General features: G+C 32.3%; 1 protein-coding gene across 1 annotated transcript in view; it reads right to left on the bottom strand.

Moving 5' to 3' along the window:
* dnc (phosphodiesterase dunce) overlaps positions 1-22642 on the bottom strand; it is a 216640-nt gene extending 193998 nt beyond the window's left edge. Inside the window, exons 1-2 of the mRNA XM_068774653.1 lie at positions 22443-22642; positions 13384-13813 (exon numbers count right to left, since the gene is read on the bottom strand). Of these exons, the coding sequence (XP_068630754.1) occupies positions 13384-13472 (89 nt within the window). The 5' untranslated portion in view covers positions 13473-13813; positions 22443-22642. The remainder of the gene's footprint in view (positions 1-13383; positions 13814-22442) is intronic.

Here is a 22642-nt window from a genome sequence, read left to right as displayed (position 1 = left end):
AAATTACATTGAATAGAATTTTCTTATTTATATTGTAATTGATGTTGTGTCATATAGCAGATTGCCATGTCAATTATAGCTATTTTTCTTCACACTGGACAAATCTACGAAACAAGTTTGCCGGGTTTAGTAAAAAAATGTCGGTTTCAAGTATCGGTGTGATAAAATGGCTTTCGACATACTTTTATTCATTTTCTTTTTCATTCTGGTGAAAATAAGCCTCTCGTAATTCATTATTCTCTAATGTACACCCTGTAATCTTTTTTGTACTTTTTGTCTTGTGTATTTCCATTGAGATACTACAATGTAATTTAAAAGAAAAACATAATTTAATATTACAGCGGCATACGATTCTATTTGTATAGCAGTATTTCTTGTCTTTATTAACTTTTTATTTACACCAAAAAAACGGCAAAATAAAAGAATGCCCGGTAATTGGAAAAATTAAGTAACGCGTTTTGTGGAATGAAATGCATCGCTGCTTAACCATTTACTAGATAATACCTACAAAATACCGTTATACAATACTCGTAATATTCCTAAAAATTAAATTAAACCATTGATTTGCTACTTAAACAAAAATTTAATTTAAAAATATCACATCCATTAAATTTATTTCAAGAAATTTAGAAAAAAAATTAACATTGTTATTATTTTCACCTATTATTACAGTCATTATAATAGTTATTTTGCTATAAAATTTTAATCATTATGTATAACACAAAAGAGAATTAGCGTATTTTAAATGTTGTGTATAGCGACTGTGGGCTAAACTTTCAAAACCTGTCAATTAAAATTAAAAATAATACGTAATACCACTATATAGTACTGCATGAAAGAATGCGTATTTGAGCATAGTTTAAAATTTTAATTGAATGCTTTTATTTGTAAGAGATATAGAGTGTCGACATTGAGACTGCGCTAAACAGTAAAGACTAAATATGGCTAAGAGCTACTTTCATCATCTTAGACTTCAATGTGATGAATAATGCAAATACTAAGTTTTATTACTAAATTCTTTTGCTGCTGCTGCTTTTAAAAGGTCAAATATAAAAACGTTAATAAGAATACTGTCATATTGTTAAAGAACAGGTACAATTCGAATGAAATAAACTAGGCAGAGATTACATTAACATCAAAGCAATGAATTTCACGGCTTTTCTCTGCACGATTTGAACGTATTTATAAATAGTGTCCTCGGCAATGTGGCAATAAAACTGTCTGCACATCTATGTAATGTTTGATATTTTTGTTTTATATTTTGTGTTATAGGATATATTTACTTTATACATATGGAAATTAATTTATGAAACGTGTAACTATACCATTCAAATAAAATAACTAAATGTTTGACATCTAAAGATTTTTTCTTTATTTTTGTTACTAAAGCTAGACACTTCTACGGGATTAAATTTTTAAATGAAATCCTTCATTTTAAGGAGTGAAGTTTTTAATGACGATTAATTGTATATACGTAATCAGAAATTATAGTTAGCTTTACTACTCGCTAGCTTAAGACTAATAACACCACTAAACTAAGTAAGATAGTTTTAAGGTAACAATTGTAAATAATTTTATAAATCTAAGTTTGTAATTTCTTACTGCTTTTTGTTACTGTTTATCTCCAAAAAAGTAAGTAAAGTAAACAATAGTCCCAAGTGTAATTCTATTTTATTTTATAACTTTTAAAGACTATTAAAGATTTCTAAAAAAATTTGAAGAAAATTTACTTCAAAAAGTCATGACAAACGGCTTACGTAAGAATATATTTGTACGATTTCGGAAACGGTTGGGCGTCCAATCAGTTTATTTGAAATTGTATTTGGTGAGCAAACATTAAATTAATTCGTAACACGTATCTCAAATTTTAATTCCAATAAGATATAAGAAGTTAGGAAAAAATATTTTTTATAGTGGACAGTGTTATTATAGATTGTAGCCATGGTGAAGTAGCATTATTTATAATGTCATAAACTATTAGACGGGCATGGCATTGACGTCATGAAATTATATATACAATAATTTGCCTCTAGAATAGATAGAATGCATGCATAATTTTGCTTAGTTGTCAAAATAGATGTCGCAACAGTACATTCTGAGTGAAAAATCAAACGCTGTTGTCAAAGAAAAGTATATTTAATAAAAGTGAGATTTCGACTATCGGTAAAAAGTCGAACGGTCAATAAATAATTTTATTGTTGTAGTAAACATAGTGAACCTTAGCCAAATAATGTAAAATTTAATTAGCTTATCGAAAATCATTTAAATAAAAAATCAACGTGTACCTATAATACCTACTTATTTATTTATCCTGCTCCAATAAATATAATAAAACATGATAGATCCGTTCCTGGCCCACAAGGAACCACCGTTATCAATAGATGATATCAAATATTAACTGTTAAGCAATGAGTTACAACGTCCATTAGACATTTTACGCTTTAATTTATAACCTCAGATTATATTCGAGTAAGTTTAAAAAACAAGAGACGTACGGTAATCTTGGTGGAACTGAACGCACCATAAATAAAAAACCGCAGTTATCTGCAAAAGTAAACTAAAACATAATAAGATAAGAGTTACTATTGCACTTAAACTTGATATAAAAGAAACCAATTTATGAAACAGACTTTATAAATAAAGCACACGGTACCTGCACATAGTTTATAGATTTCATACAGTCACCCTAGAACGCTACAATGTCACTGTGGTGGTATTTGACGGGTGTACTTTATGGGAGCCTACGTTAAATAAGATCCGAATTTTTTTTTTCAATAAAACATTTTTTTGGTCTGTTTTAAGTTCAGATAAAACAGGTTACATCAATGAAATCACGTTCTGGATATATTACGTAAGCATCCGCCTCTCCGCATAAAATTTACAGAGTTTTTTTTATCCACGCAATTTAACGCCGTCAGTAAATATCGAACGGAGCTGCTGAAATAGGACGCGTGTGGTTTAGTACCTCATAAATCTGTCTTCACGGGACACAGGTCAGTAGTAACTCAAAAATTAGTACCTTTTTAACTTGCAAATTATCAGGCCACTAAGAACTATTTAGGAAGAACCTGTTATGTTATAACTTACATATTAATCGAGCTATAACTAGTTATGAAAATTAAATTATAAATAAGTTTCCCTACAATTTATCAACCAGTATTACGAAATCGTGTCTCAAAGAAAAATTGATATACTTACATAGGGAATATTTTTGTGTGATGATATGAAATCCAATTTGCAACCTGATAAATCGTTAAACCAATATTCATTTGCTTTTAAGGGCAAGAGCTTCTAAAACTACTAGGTGCTACTATTGACGAAAATAGTCTTTTGAATGCTGTAACGAAAGAAAACGTGAAAATAAGTCAAAACATTAATTTAACTTAACCCAGAAATCGTACACGAGGTGGACCAGCCTAATGTGGAAGAAGCGTTGAAACTATTCTACACAATCAGCATTGCGTAAGAAGGATTTTTGCACAAACAACACAAAACTTCATCGCTCCCGCTCACTATGCAAGACAAAGGGGCCTCCTAGACACCGTACGAACAAAATTTTTACTCCTAGTTTTGATGACAGGCAAAGGTGCAAATTTCGTTTAAATGAATAAACGATTTTGTGTTCTATTGTTTCAATTTCACCAAAAAAAATGTATTTGGTTTTTAAAAAACATACAAAATTTTATTTAAGAATTGAACTACTGTATACCACATGCTCTATTAAAAATTTATGTAAAATATGTATTTAATATACGCTAGAATGGAGAGTTGATATAAAACGACATTAACAGTCTCACCTGTTACCGTTTCGACAACTTGCGAACAATTCCAACATTATTTTCAGATTATATTTATAACAACTTCTATTTTTACAATTCTAACGTTTCCAAACGTTCATCCGTTGCGGTTATGAGCCGTAACGATGCCGTAACCTCGCTGTTAGAGCTAAATACTCAGTTTAAAACGAACAGTGTGGTATTTTATTTATAATTTATTTAGCCAGCGGTAGAAAAAAGTTACAAACGTCGAACACCAGAAGTATTTTCTTATCTATTTTTAAATACTTTATTACCATTATTATTGATTAATTAATATAATATCCTACCAAAATACTATTAAACAACCAGTAAAAACCACCTTCCTGAAGATAAACGGACAAAAAACAGGTAATTGGAATATCTGACATGCTTATATGTATTTTCACAGAATTTCAATTAAATCTGTCTTGATCATAAGCAGGAGTGTGTTTAAATCACTTATCTTTTCTGCTTTGGTAATTTAGACCAATACTTTTATCATCTAGTTTACATTATCTTTTATTAGGTAAGTCAAGAAACCTTTGTATTGATTATTTATGTTCTGTCCCTGTATTTACAGAATCATATATTTAAAAAATCAATCAATTGACGGACATAAGCACTGCTCGATTAGTATATTCTAGTTCTATTTACATAGCATTAGTCGTGCAGGTTACTTGTTTAAGATAATGCTGCTGATAATTGATACAATTTACGCTACGAAGGAGAGCCTTTCGTGCAATCTCCAATACTAGTTCCAGAATATATCTTCTCGAAAATATTAGTGAATCAAATATTATTACAGTACGTAGTAAATACTTTTTGTCAATTAAGTCTATATGAATAAAAATATTAATAAATTTAATTACAATGCAGATGTACATAAGCTTCACTAGAAAAAAAAAAGCTTTTTTTACTTTACTCTAGCCTTAATATCTTGTAAAATTAGTAACTCTTTTGTGGGCAATTGTGGCAATACACTCCCATGTAATATCTCTATATTATCATAATAAGAATAAATTTAGAAATTCATAAAACTTTTTGCAAGCCTATGCAATCGCGTCAAAGTAATAACAACTGCATTATTGAAAATTATATCCACAACCAGTTACGAAACAAAGTATTAAGTACACCTAGTTAGTATATTTTCGCTAAAATTTCAATATTAGGAGCTTCAATAAAAGCTAAGTGACCTTTTATAATGAGACTGCATAAAGGTTATAACAAATAAAATATTTATAGACAAACTCGATAAAATTAAAGGTCTTTAAAATGTTAAGATCCTACACCATTATTTGCGTTGGTTCTGTTTATTTGAGTATTCCCGTAGTAATAGTAAAAATGTAGTGCATTTTAATATGTATATTATTGTATATATATATATATAAAACTTAAAATACATAACGACTAAAATTCCATGTAACGAGAAATCCCGGAACGACATTTTTGTGTTAAGTAAATTGAACAGCAATAAATCCTTAAATGACTCCTAAACACCATACACGCAATACCAACTATATAAAATATGGCACGGGGTTTTTTTCACAAATATGCTTTAAATACGTATATGCTTATAATACTTCTTCAGTTCCTAATAATAAGGTGCTATCTGAAAACGTACGGTCTATCAAAATAAAACAGGCAACGTTTAAAAATGTAAAAACATATTAATAGTTGTTCCAAAATCACGCAGATTCAAAATTCATTTATCCTTAAATTTAAGCAAAATATTATATAATTACACTCATGGACATGGACAAATTTAGAAAAACGCACTAAATTAACTTTATAGTGTTAAAACATATTAATTCACAATGTTTCTAAATTTGTTATAAAATTTCTTAACTCACTTAACTTTTTTAAACATAATAAAATGCTTTTGTCAATAAAAATATAATTCTTGTTTTTTATTGAGTACTTTGTACCAAGAAGAGTGGTGTCCTAAACAAACTATACGTGACCTAGTCTAAAAAAAATTAACATAGTTCTATACACAGTTTGTCATATTATGAATGGAAATAATTAATATTTCGTATTACCTTTCCTGTCAAAACCGCTTACATCTTTCTAATATTGTTGTGGGGTCTACTAAAATTTATTTAACCTCTAATGTGTAACGTTGTGCTGTGAATCCGTCATTGTACATAAAGTATTAAAAGGAGGGCTCTAAATATGTTTTACGTATATTGCCAAACTTGATAATCCGTTTTAAGCGATGTGGCTGGATGATGGCTGTGCATTGCTATTTGCTAGCCTATATCCCATAATAATGCTAACTCTCTGCCATAAAGCTTTTCCATAACGTAACACACCGTTTTCTGACTTAAGACAGAATCAGGAATTATTAGTAAGGAACACGTTTCTCAAAGCGCTATCATCCCAATTTAGGTTAAAAAGAGTTAAGATAGATCTTACCGCTACGACCTTTAGTGAACAAATGGCTGCTGACGATGTACTTAAGTTTTTTTCTAATACTTCTAGCTCAACTGTATTTATTGGTTTCCTGTAAAGAGCGGTTTCTAAAAATATTTATGAGAGAATGCAGATGCTTATTGTAACCTCTGCGTTTTTTTCCTTTGTATAGTTTCCAGCCATCGGGCATCATTTCACAGGCGTATTAGTCATATCGACCGCTGATGCCTTCGAATATACATTGAGAACCAATCCAGAAAAATTAAGCTTAGAAAAATCAACCAACTCCATCACGATGGCTAGTTCCATTAAATTCCACTTTAAACGAAACAGTAACATATACAAAGACCTCGTATAAACAATTACTATAGTGTATGTACTGTTTCTAATGACGTTAATGCTGCTATTCCAGGGGCTTTTACAGCTTCATTTGCTAAGAGTTCATGGAGCGAAAGGCTACGTGAAGTTAAAAAAAATTTATTGGGCACTCGTACTCCAGTTGCACGATGATGTTCACACGAAGGTCGCGGCTCTACGAGTAAAGAGGTATGAAATGTCGTGTTGTGTGTACGGCTTGGGATGGCAACGTGGATCTCTCGGCAATCTGAGAGAGGATCCGGATTCTTCCTCGGATCGACCACGATGTTCGCGACTCGGGGGCGGGAGACCGCCCTTGGAAACGGTTCGTGCGGTGTGGTGTGTAATATTTTGTTCTGTTATGACAAAAGCGGTGTGGTGTGCGATTTGTAAGAGGTACGTACAGAGGCTGGTGTTGTAGTGGGAGCATCGCTTACAGTGTTGTGAGTGTTTGCAGCGGGGCGCGTGGATTGTGGAAACCAAGCGATGGAAGCGGACGTCTTTGGAACGCGTAGAAGAACGCGTAAAAGAAACACGTAGAAGAGATGCGAGGAGAGTTGCATGATGCGCTCTCTATGAGGAAATTAGGCGGAAATAGGCTCATACAACGTAGATCTCTAAGCAATCCTTTAAAATTTCTTGGGTACAACAACAGTTGTTAAAAGTTCGACGTTACGTTGGAACCAGTCCGCGCTGATACCGATGGGTTGGTATCTGCTTAACGGAGAATGGAAGAAAACAACGCTAGCGTAACAGAAGAAGTGTCTTACGCTAGTTTTATAGAGATGGACTTTGTGCCGGAGGAGAAGTTTTCTAGAAGAGCATATGTGAGGGTAAAGCCTGTTAAAGATGTATGAGGCTTTTTTATAACCAAGTATATCTGGTCGTGAAACCGAAACCTAAAGTCGAAAGTGACTCCAAGATATTGGGCAGAGTCCTTCCAAGTGATAGAATAGTCGAAGAGGAACAGGGTGTTGCAAGCGCAGGGTGTCGGTTTTATTCTGGAGAATAATATCGTTTGGCTCTATTCAGGATTTAAGTCAATTCTCCATTTCCTAATCCTCTCGCCTAGTCAGGTACCCGCGGAATGTAGATGACGTAAAAGGAGGGACTACAGTGGCCTTAGTAGGCTATTATTATACACAAACCTAGACAATTGCTTGTAGGCACATGCTTCAAGTACCTTGAAAAGAAATGATAGGATATTGATAACACGAAAATGCGAAGAACAGAATGGGTTTTGATTGATGAATGAAATCATAAAGATTGCGTCTTAAAAATAATTATTATAAAGAAATAAGTTGAAGTAAGTAACATTTAGAAACCTTGTTTAACTTTCTTTCACAGCAAATGACAAGAATAATGACAATACTATTTCAACTTAGATACTAGAGAATAACAAAGTTTCTCCTCGGTTGAAGCACTCGAGTAACTTTGATAAGATACTCCAATAACCTATAGTATAGGTAAGACAGTTACACAGTATAATTTTCTTATGTAAATCATTTTAGATAAAAAGCACAAATTGTTTTTGCAATGCTTATAATTTTACTTTTTTCTCTTTTAATTCGCCTTTGCTGTGCGTGATAGATAATAAATTTCAAAATGTGTGCATTTTATTAAACACACACTTTTATATATATATATATATATATATATAAGTGTGTGTTTGACTATTTGATGTACTAGAAGTTATGCTGCTAGGTCTAAGCTTTGTGCAGCTTCATCAAAATTGAGTCCGTGGAAACGACGAAGACGTACACACGCGGAGAACTATACGCGAGGAGGTGTATAGTGTAGTGAATGAGGTGTAGTATATGTAAGACGAAGCGAGGACTACTCGGGAAGGCTCTTGTCTCTCCCGACCGCCCTCGCTTGAACGCGGGTTAGGAGGACGCGGCCGCCGTGTTATGTGTGAGTAGTGCATGACATGTGCATCGAGACTGTCGGGGCTCGATATGAGGCGTGTATCATGACGTTGAGACGGGGGAGCGGATATTATTTTAATTCCACTTTAAGGGTGGCGAGAAGGGCCGAGTGCTCCGCAATACAGAGAAAGCGCTCCGAGGGACCGGTGGCTCTGACAAGGTATAGCGCGAGGTCTTTAAGTTCCTCGGCAAGCGAAGGGGACGACGTCGGCGGTCTCTATTTCGAGCGGAAGGCCGCGGATAACGACCCGTAGTCGCTTATCCTCGGGGAGGGCGTACCTGTGGAAGGAGTTTCCTTCCTCACGCAGGTGGCGGGTGAAGCGACGGAAGTCGTCGACGGTGAGCGTGCTAATCATAATACCTTGAGTGGTATTTTTAGCTTTTGATTTCTCATTCATCTCGTTGGCGAGAAGCCACAAGGGGACAGATTTCCACGCTTGTTTGTCGAGAAAGATGGGCGGGGGACGTTTGATCCCGTTATCGGGAGGGCCTTGGGAGGCCACTTGTTGGGGTTGGGTGGACGGTTACTTGGGAGCTACCGTTAGGGAGGGCTTGTGCTCGTACGGCTTTTTTGGCCGGGCTAGCCGATGGGGAGGCAGTCTTGGAGGTACTGCCGCAGTGAGAGGGGAAGGTGCGGCACGAAGCAGCCTCTTTCTCTTGTCGGTGACGAGGGTTTTCCTGTACTCAGTATATTCTCATACATACTCCGCACAGACCGGCGCCGTAACAAAATACCAGAGTTTTAATTTTTTTTTCATTTTATTTATTTAAGTTTGCCTACAAAGAACAATATTACATACAATGCAATTTAAAAAAATACACGACAGATTGCAACTTTAATTATAGGCAACAACAATAACGATTGATTTATTTACTTACATACATCTATATAATTTTAAAAGTAAGTAGGTAATGTAATTATTCTTTTTCAATAAATAATTTATTACCTATTCATTTAGCTCAGCGGTAGTGGACAGAGACTTGCGATCATAGATCGCAGGTTCGATTCCCAGGACACATTTTAATGTAATTCACACTTAATGCATTAAATATATAGGATTACCACTGCTTACTGCGGTCTTTGTGTACCCATAATACCTCATCGCCAATTTACCTTCTAAGCTTGGCGATTATGATAAATTCCCCCCATAGATATCTTTGGGGCCAGCCTTTGCCTTGCAGTGAGCGTCTGAGGGTTGAAAGGCCGACGACTCGTAGTTCATTACTTACTAGCTCGAAAATATGAAAGCACAACGTTTTGTACGTTGTGCTTTCATATTTTCGAAAATTACTGTCTGTAAAACCTTAAGTGCTTCAGGCTAAACCCAAATAAGTTAAAAAAAACCTTTTTACCTCTTAGTATTTCCCGGTATATAAACTATATCCTTATACTTTTTTGCAACAATAGTCACATTGGAAGATTCAAACAATCATTACATTAAATAACTCAGCTATCAATATGCTGATTTTGTAGAGAGATCTACTTTGTAGGTAAGTTTGTAAGAGTTTCGTTATACGTAATAAAAATAGTTTCGTTGCCATACTAGTTATGTCGAAATCAATCACTCTACGGCCGGCGTTGATTAATCATCCACTATATGCTATGAATGTACTGTGAACATTCAATGAACTTGTACATCGAATATTCTACTTGTTTTTTTTTTTAAATTCCCTAAGCAATACTTTGGAATTTAAATGATTCAACATTTTTAGCAAAATAAGTTGTAAGAATTGGTACTTAACGGCAACAAATATTAAACATACATTTGCTAGACCCAGTCTATGTGGCCAAGTTGAGAATTTTACTGCCGAAAAGTATTTTAGTTCAAGGGACAGAACATTGACAGAACTAATGAAAATCTTCAATCTCGTCGTAGTGAGCACAATCACAGTATCAGGTAGTTTTTTTTTTTTTGTATTTCAGAACTCTACAAATCAATAACAACTGTTTTAAACAAAACTAATAATTAAAAGAAATCTTGAGCGAGTTGTTTTGTAAAAGAACAACAACATAACTTTAACTAATTAGATAATTAACTAAGTACTCTTTAGTTCAATTCAATGGAAAAATTCAAATCTAATCTCATATTTAAATTTAGTATATACTACACAGACTGTCCTTACAGTTTTGTTATTAATGTCATCATTAATTTCAGAGTTACAATATATTTGCGCAAGGTATTACATAGTACTCTGAGAGTTTGAGTAAACATCAAGAAAGCCATTCAATACCTTACCTAATCTGCAATAGTAATAATATCATATAAAGATTCGATTGAGATTATCACCTAATAAGCAAAAATATATTCCAGTTTTAATCCTATAAATATTTTCACACTTACAGGCCTTGTCATGCAGCTTAACGTGTAATTTCTGAAACACAAGATTAACAAAACTAAAATACTTCTATTTTAAATACTCTGAATTGTTATATTCATTTCAATCACATGTCATTACGAGTATTTTATAAATTATTTCACTATTATCATCACTATTTTATATTGGCCATCGTCGTCGTTTCAACCTATAGACGTCCACTCAGTGGCGTAGCTAGGGGGTGGCGAGCGGGGCGGCCGCACCAGGCACCGCAAGTAGGGAGGGCACCAAAGTTGAAAATTATTTTTTTGAATTTTTTTTTGAATAATGAATAATGAAATGTTAAAAGAAAAATGAAAACCATAATTTAAAGTAAATAACATAAAAAGAATATCGAATTTTACTATTTTTGTGCTAAAAATGTTGTTAAATAAAAACACATTATAAAACAGTAAACAGCTACAAATTATGATATACACAGTGTTTCATTCGCAGCCTTTCATTCGCAAAACACATAAAGTGTTTTTTAAATTGGTCCTAAATGACAAAATAATAAAATATTACATTATTGAAAGATTATTTAATGATAAATAGATTAAATAATATTGCAATAATATCAATAGAACATGAACTAGTCGACACTATTGATTTTGAAAATGTGATTAATGACTTTGCAAGCCAAAAAGCGAGGAAAGTTCGTTTTTACATTTTCCCAATAAATTTTATTAATATCTAATGTTATTTTATATATATTTATTATTATTTTGAACCAAAAATATATATATTAACTACATTCTGTTCTGAATTTTGAAATTATTTAGACTTTTTGGGGGGGGGGGGGGGGGGCACCAAGCCCCAATCTGCCCCAGGCCCCAAATACCATAGTTACGCCACTGCGTCCACTACAAGTCATAGGCGGTGATGTTATTATGGTACGCAAAGGACGTCCTCTGCAAATTTTTTGAAGGCAGTGGCAGTCCTTTATAATTAATGCACAAAGTGCTAACAAGCTTATATCCCGGGATTCGAACCGCGATCGCAAGTCTGCCCTCTACCGCTTGGCTACTGCTGTGTACTGGCCATACATACAATAAATGTGTAATTTGATATAAGGGTTACATTTTTACTTGACATGATTTTTTACATCTGTGAAATCAATTAATTTCTAAATGAATTTATGACTTTTTTCAATTTCAATAAATTTGACATTTTTTTCACATAAACTTATTATCGAGTAAAGAAGACTTGAAATTTGAACTTGGATTTCAGAATTACGCAGGTATTTAAAACTGTAACTTTAAGCACAGCTACGCTTATAATAAGTACTTAAAAATTAAGACTGTCTGTGATTTTTCGTAATATACATTTACTTCAGCAGATTTGTAAGTAAAAACAAAAAGAGATGATAGATTTATTGTAATAAATATCCTTAAAACATTACATTGTCTTCTGTCGAGTAACGCAATAGACTCTAGTAAATTCAGCAGACGGCAGTAAGCTCCAAAACCTTTTGAAAAATAATTGACGTGTTCCACACTTGTCCGTTCTTTGCGCACTGCTCGGAATAGCTCAGGGTAAATTTACTCATTCGCCAGAAAAGGTTCTGTCTTAAATCAAATAACATAAGATTTAAAGTAGAGAGCTGGCCCAAAGAAGGTTCGCTCCTGACCTCGTAGGAACAGAACCTTATGATGGAGGATCATTATTGGTATGGTGCGGTGTTTGCGTAGTGGTACGTAGCAAGCTACATATCAACGGGTCGTTAATGTCGGTAAGACATGTAAGAGACATTTTAAAGAAGATTATGATGACTTCTGCTCCAGCCTTCAAGGATAATTTTCCTTTAATGCATTATAATACGCGTACTCTCTGCGGCTGTAGTTTCGAAGTATCTGACTGTATTTGGAGCAAAGGTTTCATAACGCCAACACTCTCGCTAAACCAAAAGTGCTACAGTTGAATAATGGAACTCAATACGGCAGAGTTTTTAATGACTATTTAATAAAAAGTATGCCTAAATAGAGGCAAGGAGTTAAGACAGCGACAGCGGGTAAGACTAATACAGTGTCACCAATTTAAAAAAAAAAAACTTAATTTTCTTAAATCAAACATCGTTACAATTGAGACACTGATCATTTTTTGATTGATTTAGATGTTTTTTTTTTATTTTAATTATGAATTTTGTTGTTTTTTTTTTATTTTAAATATGTTAAACTAATATTATCAATACCTTTTGCTTTATAAATAATTTGTTTTCATACTAAGTAGCCACTTTTATTTGCGTTTCTGTAAATATGTTGTTGTAAGAGTACATCTTATCAGTCTAAGCAAAACTTTTCCATAATTGTTACACCATATAAATACGTAATCTGTTTACAAGAAAGTAATGACGTTGAAAAACACGTGTTAGCAAGTTACTCCACTATTTAAAACGTCTTTGAATATATAATAAAATAAAAGGAGTACTCATTTACGAATAATTTTAGGTATTTCGTATTAATATAACGTTAAGAATTTTATTACTTTAGAGAATTTGCGTAATTTAGAGGGTATATATTGATACTAAAACTCACCGGACATTAGCAAGAGTGTGTCGGCGGCTCTTGAGGTACCGGCCATGGTACTTCTGGAGCTCGCCGATGCTGCCCTGCTCAGCCTGCATCCTGCCGTGGGACGGATACAGCGGCGGATCTTCGCCACCTTGTCCAGGCGGGAGAACAATGCCGGCGCCACGCTTGCGCGCTTTATTTGATTTTCTAGCCGCTGTAGAAACACATATCTTCACAGATGATGGACTGCCAAAACTACGTTTTTTTCCGGAACTTCTTGAAGATGTATATGCTGTGTCAGTACTACTCTTTGTACTTTTGTACGAGGGGGTTAGCGTTGCATCAGTGGCGTCTTCAAGGGGCCAGTCCGAATCGTCTTCTTCCTCTATTCCAGGCAAAGGGGATTGTTGGCCTATAGGTCGTGGTGAACTAGTGATCACTGGTTCAGAGATAACTGTAAATAAATTAAAGATATGAGTGATATTCCTGTATAACGATAAACAATTTCGATTATCTAATAGAAGTTAAATTTACAAACGCTAATAGTGGATTCAGTAATAACAATTTCTACGATTTCCGATTACGATAGGAAAAAGGTTCTATTAAATTTATTACATTTTTATAACATTGAACTTTTATTAAAATGATTTCTTTATGTACAAACGTGTATTTATTCATTGTCGTTGCTTTTCGTGATCAGTAACCGTCATAGTCAGTTATTAAAATTAGTTATTTTTTACGTATTCCCTAACTTTATCACAAATAAATGTTTCTAATTGTTCATCTTAAAATAATAAGCACTAAATAATTAGTATTATCAGAATAATCTACGTTGTATGAAACATTATTTAGATTATATGAAAATAAAACCTTTCTCAGATTTTTTTCTTCCAGAGAAATTTTTTTCCCTTGGTATTTTCTCATAAAACGTATCTATAGTCAATACCTATTTATGTAAAACAAAATACAATCATAGCCGGTGTACAAGCAATGTCATTATAGAACAACAAGCGTAAGTAACAGTCCACTCTGAAGTAATCAACTGCGAAATTGGAGAGCCAGCCGTAGCGACGCGTCGGCTTGGACAAGAGTGTCTGTTTAATTATTTACGCTTAGATATTTTCCGACGAAACTGTCAAGTGCTGAATCTATGATAAAAGTTACCGAACAATCTTCGTGTTAGGAATAAGAATTATATTATATCTAACACCATGTTTATTGTTCAACACTGTTAAAGTTTTACAAATATACCTATATATAGTTGCAAATGCACAAAATTATATTGTCTCTTATTTTATTTATATTATCTAAAATTTATTGACTATATTAACTCTATTTATATAAGGTGAAACAAATAATTACGGATTGAATAGTTTTCATATTTTATTAATGCATTTCTTTCTATTACTTGGTATTAATATATTTTAATAATTACAGGAGGTACGTTAAATTAATTTGTTTCATTGCCTAAAATATTAAAAATTGTATAGCTATAATTAACATGGGAGGTTAGAGTTAGTACATTATAACCGACAAAAATGGTAGACCTATTTTAAAATTATAAACGGTATTTTATAAGCAGTGATATTATTATTATCATTGTAACAAAAGTTTTAAGACGTAATTTTGAACATGATACAATCTTGGTAAAGTTTTATTTCTCTCACTAATGGCTGTCGTATAATGAAAAAAAAGTTTGCCAAACATTCCACCTGATGCTAGACAACTATGCAGTGTGGCGGTGTGTATATAAAGGTGTTTATTGTTATAACCACTAGGTTAAATGTTTAAGGGACATACCAGAATAACAAGGAAAAATGTATTGAAAATTTTTGTTCCCAGTTCTAGTACACAGAAAGTAGAAACGTCAGCGTCTTGTAAATTTAGGTCGACTGTTATATGCAAGTAGCGCTCTTTGGAGGGAATATTTTTAAATATAAAATCGATGCAAACGTCATTGTTGCTAAAACTAAGTTGACCTGTATGCAAGCCTGTAGCAAGTTAAAATAAAAGATCTATGATTTTAACATTTACAATTTTATAATGGCATTATTTAAATATAGTATAAAGGTGCCAATCTCTTCAAAGACTTTTTCCATCTTGTAGGTAGTAACATGATGTCGTTGCTGTATAAGTTTTGGGACTTTTGGACGATTAAAGCGAAAAGCTGTTATCAGGTCTCTATTGATGTTAAGTTGTTTATTGGGTTAGATATTCGACTTTTTGATATTAACCTGACACTGCTTAAAGAATTCTGAAGAAATCGAAACAGGAGGGAATCTGAAGGTGCATAGTCACGGCTGTATATGTATTATTATGGTTCAGTCCTTGTAAGCATCAGTAAACGGTTCATTGGGTTTCTTTTAGTGAGCTGATTTAGTACTTAAATACCGATCGGTTTATTGTACACCCAGTTTAGCAAATGGATCAAAGCTATTTTATGGTCAAAATAGTCAAATTTTATTCTTCAACTAAGTCGTAATATTTGTCATGCTAATCTGGATCCACTAATTCAAAAATCTTAATTTTATCTGTAATTGGGCGACGAGAGCTAGGTTCGTCTTTGCCATCAATACACCCAGATTTAAAATCATTAAAGCAACTTTTTGCTACACTTACTGAGACTGCATTATGTCTGTAAACGTCACATTATTTTTCGCAGCTTGTATTGCGTTTCTTTCGTTAATTAAGTTTTTTTTTATTTTCCATTAATTTTCATTTTAACATCTTTTTCTCATTTAGGCACAAAACATGAAAAACAGCAGAAAAATTTACCAAACTCTTTAAAAATAGTCAGAGTCAAACAGATATCAATCAAAGAGTACAGCAAAAGAGATCTCATTACAAGTTTACACGTACTCGTACTATTTGCGTAAAACTTTTTCCCCGTCCTAATATTTATGCACACAGTATTCACTTTTTATGATTACAACAATATAACATATTTTATATTACAATATATAAAATATGTTATATTGTTGTAATGTATATTTTATATACAATATAACATATTACAACGTATTTCTATTAAATAATAAATTACCGTTTCTTATATTAATTTTGGCGCCTCATGCATCTACTGTGTTTTATTAACCAAAGATAAAGAAAATTCTAAGTTAAATTGCGTATTTATCCAATACTTACACATATGCTTACTTTAAAATTGCAATGCCGCGAAGGAAGTGTTTTGACGATATTTCTTTTTTTCGAATATTACAAATCAAAAGAATAAACTAAAACGTTGGGTCAGTTGATGAAAAATACTATGCATAAACCAAAGCAATGAAAGCTTAAGCAGTAAGTCTGGGCGACTTACTGCTTAAGGCTTTCTTCTTCTTTCTCAAGTAAATAAATAGTAACTCATAGCCGGTTAAAATGTTTTGTATTAAAACTTTAAATACCTTCATATTACAATATATGCTTTTTGTATAACATTAACATTTTATAACAAGAAATCTAAAATCATATATGGATTCGTGCCAAGATTCGTTACAGACATAATTATTCTATTTTAATACTGTCAATAATACTATGAAAGGATTTTAGATCAGATTCTGAATTAAACTTTAGTACGTAAATGCAACACTTAAATTTATTATTTTTTATGCAACTGATTGAAGCTTTTATTACGTTTTGTAAGTAATGACTGTGATTAGTAATTAATTTAATTTAATTAATTTCTCTCTATCTATCTTTGGAATATACACACAATTCCATAACAGAAAAAAAAAAGTACAACGATTGGTCTTATCACACGAGGAAATTTCTTCCGTACAACCGTAATAAGGAAATAGTACTTAACATAGCAAACATACACATATACATAATCATACCTAGATATATATATAATAATGTTAAATAAGTAATCCAAAACGAAAATAATGTAACGTTACTGAAATATAATTCAGATCAATACCACTTAACGCAAAAGATATGAATAAAATAATACAAAAAATCTCATCAATCTCAAGTGAATTTATAAATTAGAGTTCAATAGAATAATATTTTTTTATCAGGCATCCCAGTGCTGACTGTACTAGCAGTTTACAGATAACGCAATCATTGGGTACCCAGCTGCGTATATAAATAAAAATCCTGAAAGGAATCCTTTTTCATGTGTCCTGTTTTAACGTAAAGGCTTACTAAAAATAGTACATAAAACAAATATCTCTGTAACTACTCAGCCTTTAATTAGTGTTAACATATTTTAAAAATTGACCAAAAAATAATACTAGATAGATTTATAATATTTTCTTAAATTTTTTACACCTCTATTCATTAAAGTGCATATTAGCATGTCTGATACAAAATGTATTGCAGTAAATGTCATAGCATTGCAAAATCCTTTAAAAATATTTTCTGTTAAATAACTCTTTCAAACTCCATTACAAAAATACGAAAATCTTTTTAGAATGTTTACCTTGTTTGACTTATATTTAGTAGCATATATAAGTAGCAGGCAAAAAGTTTAGTTAAAGTTAAAGTTAAAGTTTTTAATTAATATTAAAAATACTTTAAAGACTAAAAATCTCTCAATTTTTTTATTACGTTGTCTTAATTTTATGATTTACTTTATACATAATATTATGAATATGTGATTATATTGTAATTGTCATTAAAGTACAAACAAAAACTTCAGTAACAAAGGTAAATAAAATATGACTAAATAAATCGATTACATTGCTTCTCTACATTTTAGAAACAAATCCAACTTTATGCTGTACAACGGAGAAACACAAAACATTTTTAAGTGTAATAAAATAGTTCTTCCGTCGTAACAGTTTTAGTCATCGATCTGTCCCGCTTTTCAATTTATCTAATACAAAGCGATAAACTTTACAACTACACTATGCTACTGCAATAATGGTTCGCTAAAAACTATAAACATTGTCGTTCTCTATTCCATTTTTATATAGAAATTGAAAATACTATGATGAAATACATATTTAAATAACTTTGGTCTTTTATTTGTAAAAAGATTACTAGCAGCTCTGTTTGAGGAGGTGCTTATGGTAATTAAAGCATTGAAACATTTTATACAACTCCTGTTTTAGCTTGAAAAATACAAACGCTAAATTGTATAGATTTCTTTTAAAAACCTGAGTTAATTTTACTCCAAGATTTTAGTCTGATTGTTGTTTCAGCCCATAGACGCCCACTGCTCCCCCTAAGATATCTTAGGGGATATATCATAATCGCCACTCCAAGCGAATTGAAGATCGCAGTGTGGTAGCATGGTACAGAGACGATAGTGCTGCCCACCTTCTAGAAACTTTTTATGAGCAAGGGTAAACCATAATAATTAATGCATTAAGTGTGAATTATGTAACATTGTATCTAAAAAAATTCTTTTCAAAATTCAAATTCTAAAAATTCCTTGAATTCTGTTTAACTTTCTAATAATTCGTTACGTTATGTTACGTTAAAAATCACGAAACTACAAAATCGATATCACTTTTTGTAATAATCATAGTTTCTATTTTTATTTTGTTAATTCTAGATTAGAATTAAGTATAAAACGCTACCAAGTTTAGGTATATTTATTAAAATTTATTTAGGCAGAGTTTTTTTGCATGTTTGCGTAGCTGCACCGCAACATTCCTATTAGTTTTCTTTGGTCTACGCTAACTAGGTAAAAATAGAATCGGTGTGCTACTGAATTCTTGACTTACCTCCTCATAAAATTTACAATTAATACATAAATGAACAAGTTATATTTTTATATATAATTAATAATGGGTTTGCTATTATTATAAAAAATATTTTAATTATGCTTCCAACAGTTTCCGCGTTTTAATGATGTTATTATAATAACATATGTGTAATTTCTAATTACCTCACGTACGTTATTATCATAGATTAAAATACCAATGAATAATATATTCCTAGGTAGATAGGAAGTATAATACGGAATGCGTCTATAATTGGAGCTCAGCTATGTTTATAATGAAAATGTTTATAAATCTTAAGTCATGGTTTCATAGATTTAAATATCAATATTTCGTAGCCTTGCAGTTAAATAAACGCATATATACATTTAAAACCGTGGGTCTCAATAATAATTCATTCTTTAATTTTTTCTAAGCACCATAGCTATTCTCTCTAGTGCTATAAATCCTCACTTTGTTTTTATGCACTTTCATGTACCTTGAATAACCCTGTTGTTTACACAGGGGAAAAACTATATATATAAATAGTATATAATGTAGTAGTAGTTTAAAAATAGTTTTAAAATGAAACACAAAATGAGTACAAGCAATTTTAATAGCCATGCTAAAAAAAGAAAAGTAATTTCCCTAACTTACGTCTCCTCTATCACCCAATTTCAGCTTGATCTTGTTTTATAGAACATCCTGTACAGTTTAATATTTCGAGACAAACATTATATATTAATCGCTAAATGCGGAGCCAATAATCGTCAAGATACTGGCAGCAACATCCGGCACACTACTGGCCTTTTAGATACATGTTACATTAGAACGACGAAAGTCTTTTCGCAAATAGAATATATAGACTTAAAATAAAAGCCCCTTAGCTGTGTTATTTGTCTCCTAGTTTTAGTGACATTAAAACCTTATATTTCAAAAAAGAAACAATGTGGTAAAATTTTGTTTCTAACTATTTTTCATTATTTTTTCTCTTTCCTTTAAAATGAGTAAAAGTAGTAAGAAAATCTGGTACATTTTAAATTTTTTAAAGGGCTAAAGCAACCGAAAGCTTTGTAAAGATTTGTGACGTTTAGACCTAATTCAATGTCAGTAACAGTAACATGAAATTGGTAAGCGTTATTCTCTGCTTTTTAATTCTTTATTAAGACCCAATGAAACACAACCGTTTTCGAATGTGATATGTCGATATGATCGTGTCCAACACATAAGTGCAAAAAACGTAATGATCGCGAATTAGACAAGCATTCATAGACTGTGGCAAAATCCGGGTTAACTCTCAGTAAAGTGATGTTTTGTATATGGTGGGGTTAAAAAGACATTATATATTACGAGTTTTTGTCACTGTATAGAATCACCAATTCGGATTTTTAAGGAGTTGGGTGAAAACGGAATCAATCGATCGAAGGATCGGTCTTTAATCATAATAACGCAAAGTGATACACATTTTCAATAATTCAGCCAAAATTATGAAAATTTAGCTGGGACGTAATAACACATTTGTCATATACTCCTGATTTTACAGTTTTATATTACCACCAGTTTTGGTCTCTTCAGAATTCTATAGACAGTGTCAGGTTAATATCAAGAGAGGACTGCCAATACTATTTATCGATTTATTTTAATCAGAAATAATAAAAATTTAAATAGCAACTGCATCACGTGACTGCTTACAAAATGTCAAAAAGTCATCGAAAAAAAGGCACCTATATATAATACTATAGTTGAGCAGTGGTAGCCTAGCCGTAGAAGACATATATAATTCACATTTTGTGCATTAACTACATATCGCCACTACTACAGAGGATAGGCAGCAGCGTCCTCTGCGTTCTACATCGTGCGTTATCATGCGTCATCAAATATGCAACGAGGAACTTAGATTTCCATCTTTATTCGGTAATACAATTACCATGGGAAAACATCTAATATTCCAACAGGTCCAAAAATTAACACACAATTATGAAAAATCCTTTGTAAAATCGGATAGCAATCTACCAATGAAGTTGTCATTATAAAGAAAACTAATAAATGATAGCTTTACGTTTATAATCTCAGCTCAATAATTATTTTCAATAATGATTTGATTATAGGGCTTACATTGGATTCGTCCGAAAAGTAATAAAAATGTGTCAATTTTTATACCTGCAAGTAAAGATTCGACGCGGTCATAACGGTGTGATGCTACGACTTGAGATATGATATAATTTTCTTCTTCAAAAAAATCACTTGAAAACCTAAGGAAATTATGCTTTTGCTGTTCATATCGATCCATCAATGTCCATATAAATAAAAGAAACTCCCCTGGGTTAACTTAAGTATACAAAAGACAAGTCGTCCACTTACAGCTACATAGATAAGAGAGTCACGGCAAAAATTTTACGGACTTGAAACACCTAAAATTTGATTAAGTTGATGAAACGACTAAAATTCTGAAACGAGCGATTTTCAAAAAGCGTTATTCTGTTTGTGTAAATAAAATAGCATTCATGCATCGCGACAACTGAAGGATAGTCGTTAAGGAGGCCAAAGCCCACTATAGTGCGCAGATTGTTAACACAAAAAGGAAATTTAAAAGTTTTAAGTAATAGATATTAAACTAAACAAAAATTTTATATAAATTCTTACATTGAAAGTTAAAAAACAAAAAAAAAATTAAGACGTGTTTGTTTATAATTTATTCACAGAAAGTATGCATTACCGCAAATAACTAGTAAACATGATACGTGTGAACGTACGCGTGGCTTCATGGTAGAGTTCGTTTAAAATTGCGTGCACTAGCATGTTTTCCGTATACATATGTGAGTCAGCCTAATAATAAAGTGCTGTACCGAAGCGCTGACTACGCTTAATGGTCGTTAAGGTCATTTATGCTTAGAGAGACAATTTAAATGCAATCCACTATTAGCGTCTAAATGATTGGTTAGGAAACTACGTATACCGATGAGACGAACATAAATACGTAATAATTAGTTTAAAAATTAAAACAACAGATTTTCTTGTTTTTTACCATACTTTGTTCCTTTGTGTGCTTAATTCAAAAGTGTATTAATTTTTAAATGAATTGACTTTAATAAATTGTTTATTTTCTCTTTATCATCGGAAATTCAAAACATCGACAAAAACACACAAACACTTTCGAATTTATTCAGTCTTGTTCTCTCTATATCTCTCGTATTCTCAGTGATATCATAATCACGTTAAATTAAATCTAGAAATTTATCATTAACAAACTAGAATATCAGTCTAGTCTTTTATGATTAATTATGTGGGCAAATTTTGATCAGTTAGCCCGGACTAAATTTACTCCGAGACACTTCAACCCCATCAGAATTAACTTTGTTCTGTTGTTTACTTTTATTCCTAAAAATATTTTTAAATTATATTGACAAAAGAAATTCTTAAAATGAATAAGCTCACCGTATTCGTCATGGGATAGTTGAGGACTGCCCTCTCTCAGGGCATAGTCGGCGTCGTCGACGGGCGCCGCCGCGCGCGCCCCACACCAGGGCACGCAGCAACGGAAGACCCCGCCTCCGACCACCTTGGAGCCGTGCGCTCGCCCAAATCCAATGCGCCCACGCTTCTCTTCGTACACCCTTTACTATTGATGCACCAGT

The sequence above is a fragment of the Battus philenor genome, unplaced genomic scaffold (genome assembly GCF_028537555.1).
Source record: "Battus philenor isolate CCGP_79_NKW_IND1 unplaced genomic scaffold, ilBatPhil1.0.hap1 SCAF_7, whole genome shotgun sequence".
NCBI lineage: Eukaryota > Metazoa > Arthropoda > Insecta > Lepidoptera > Papilionidae > Battus > Battus philenor.
This window is presented reverse-complemented; position numbering and strand designations above follow the sequence as displayed.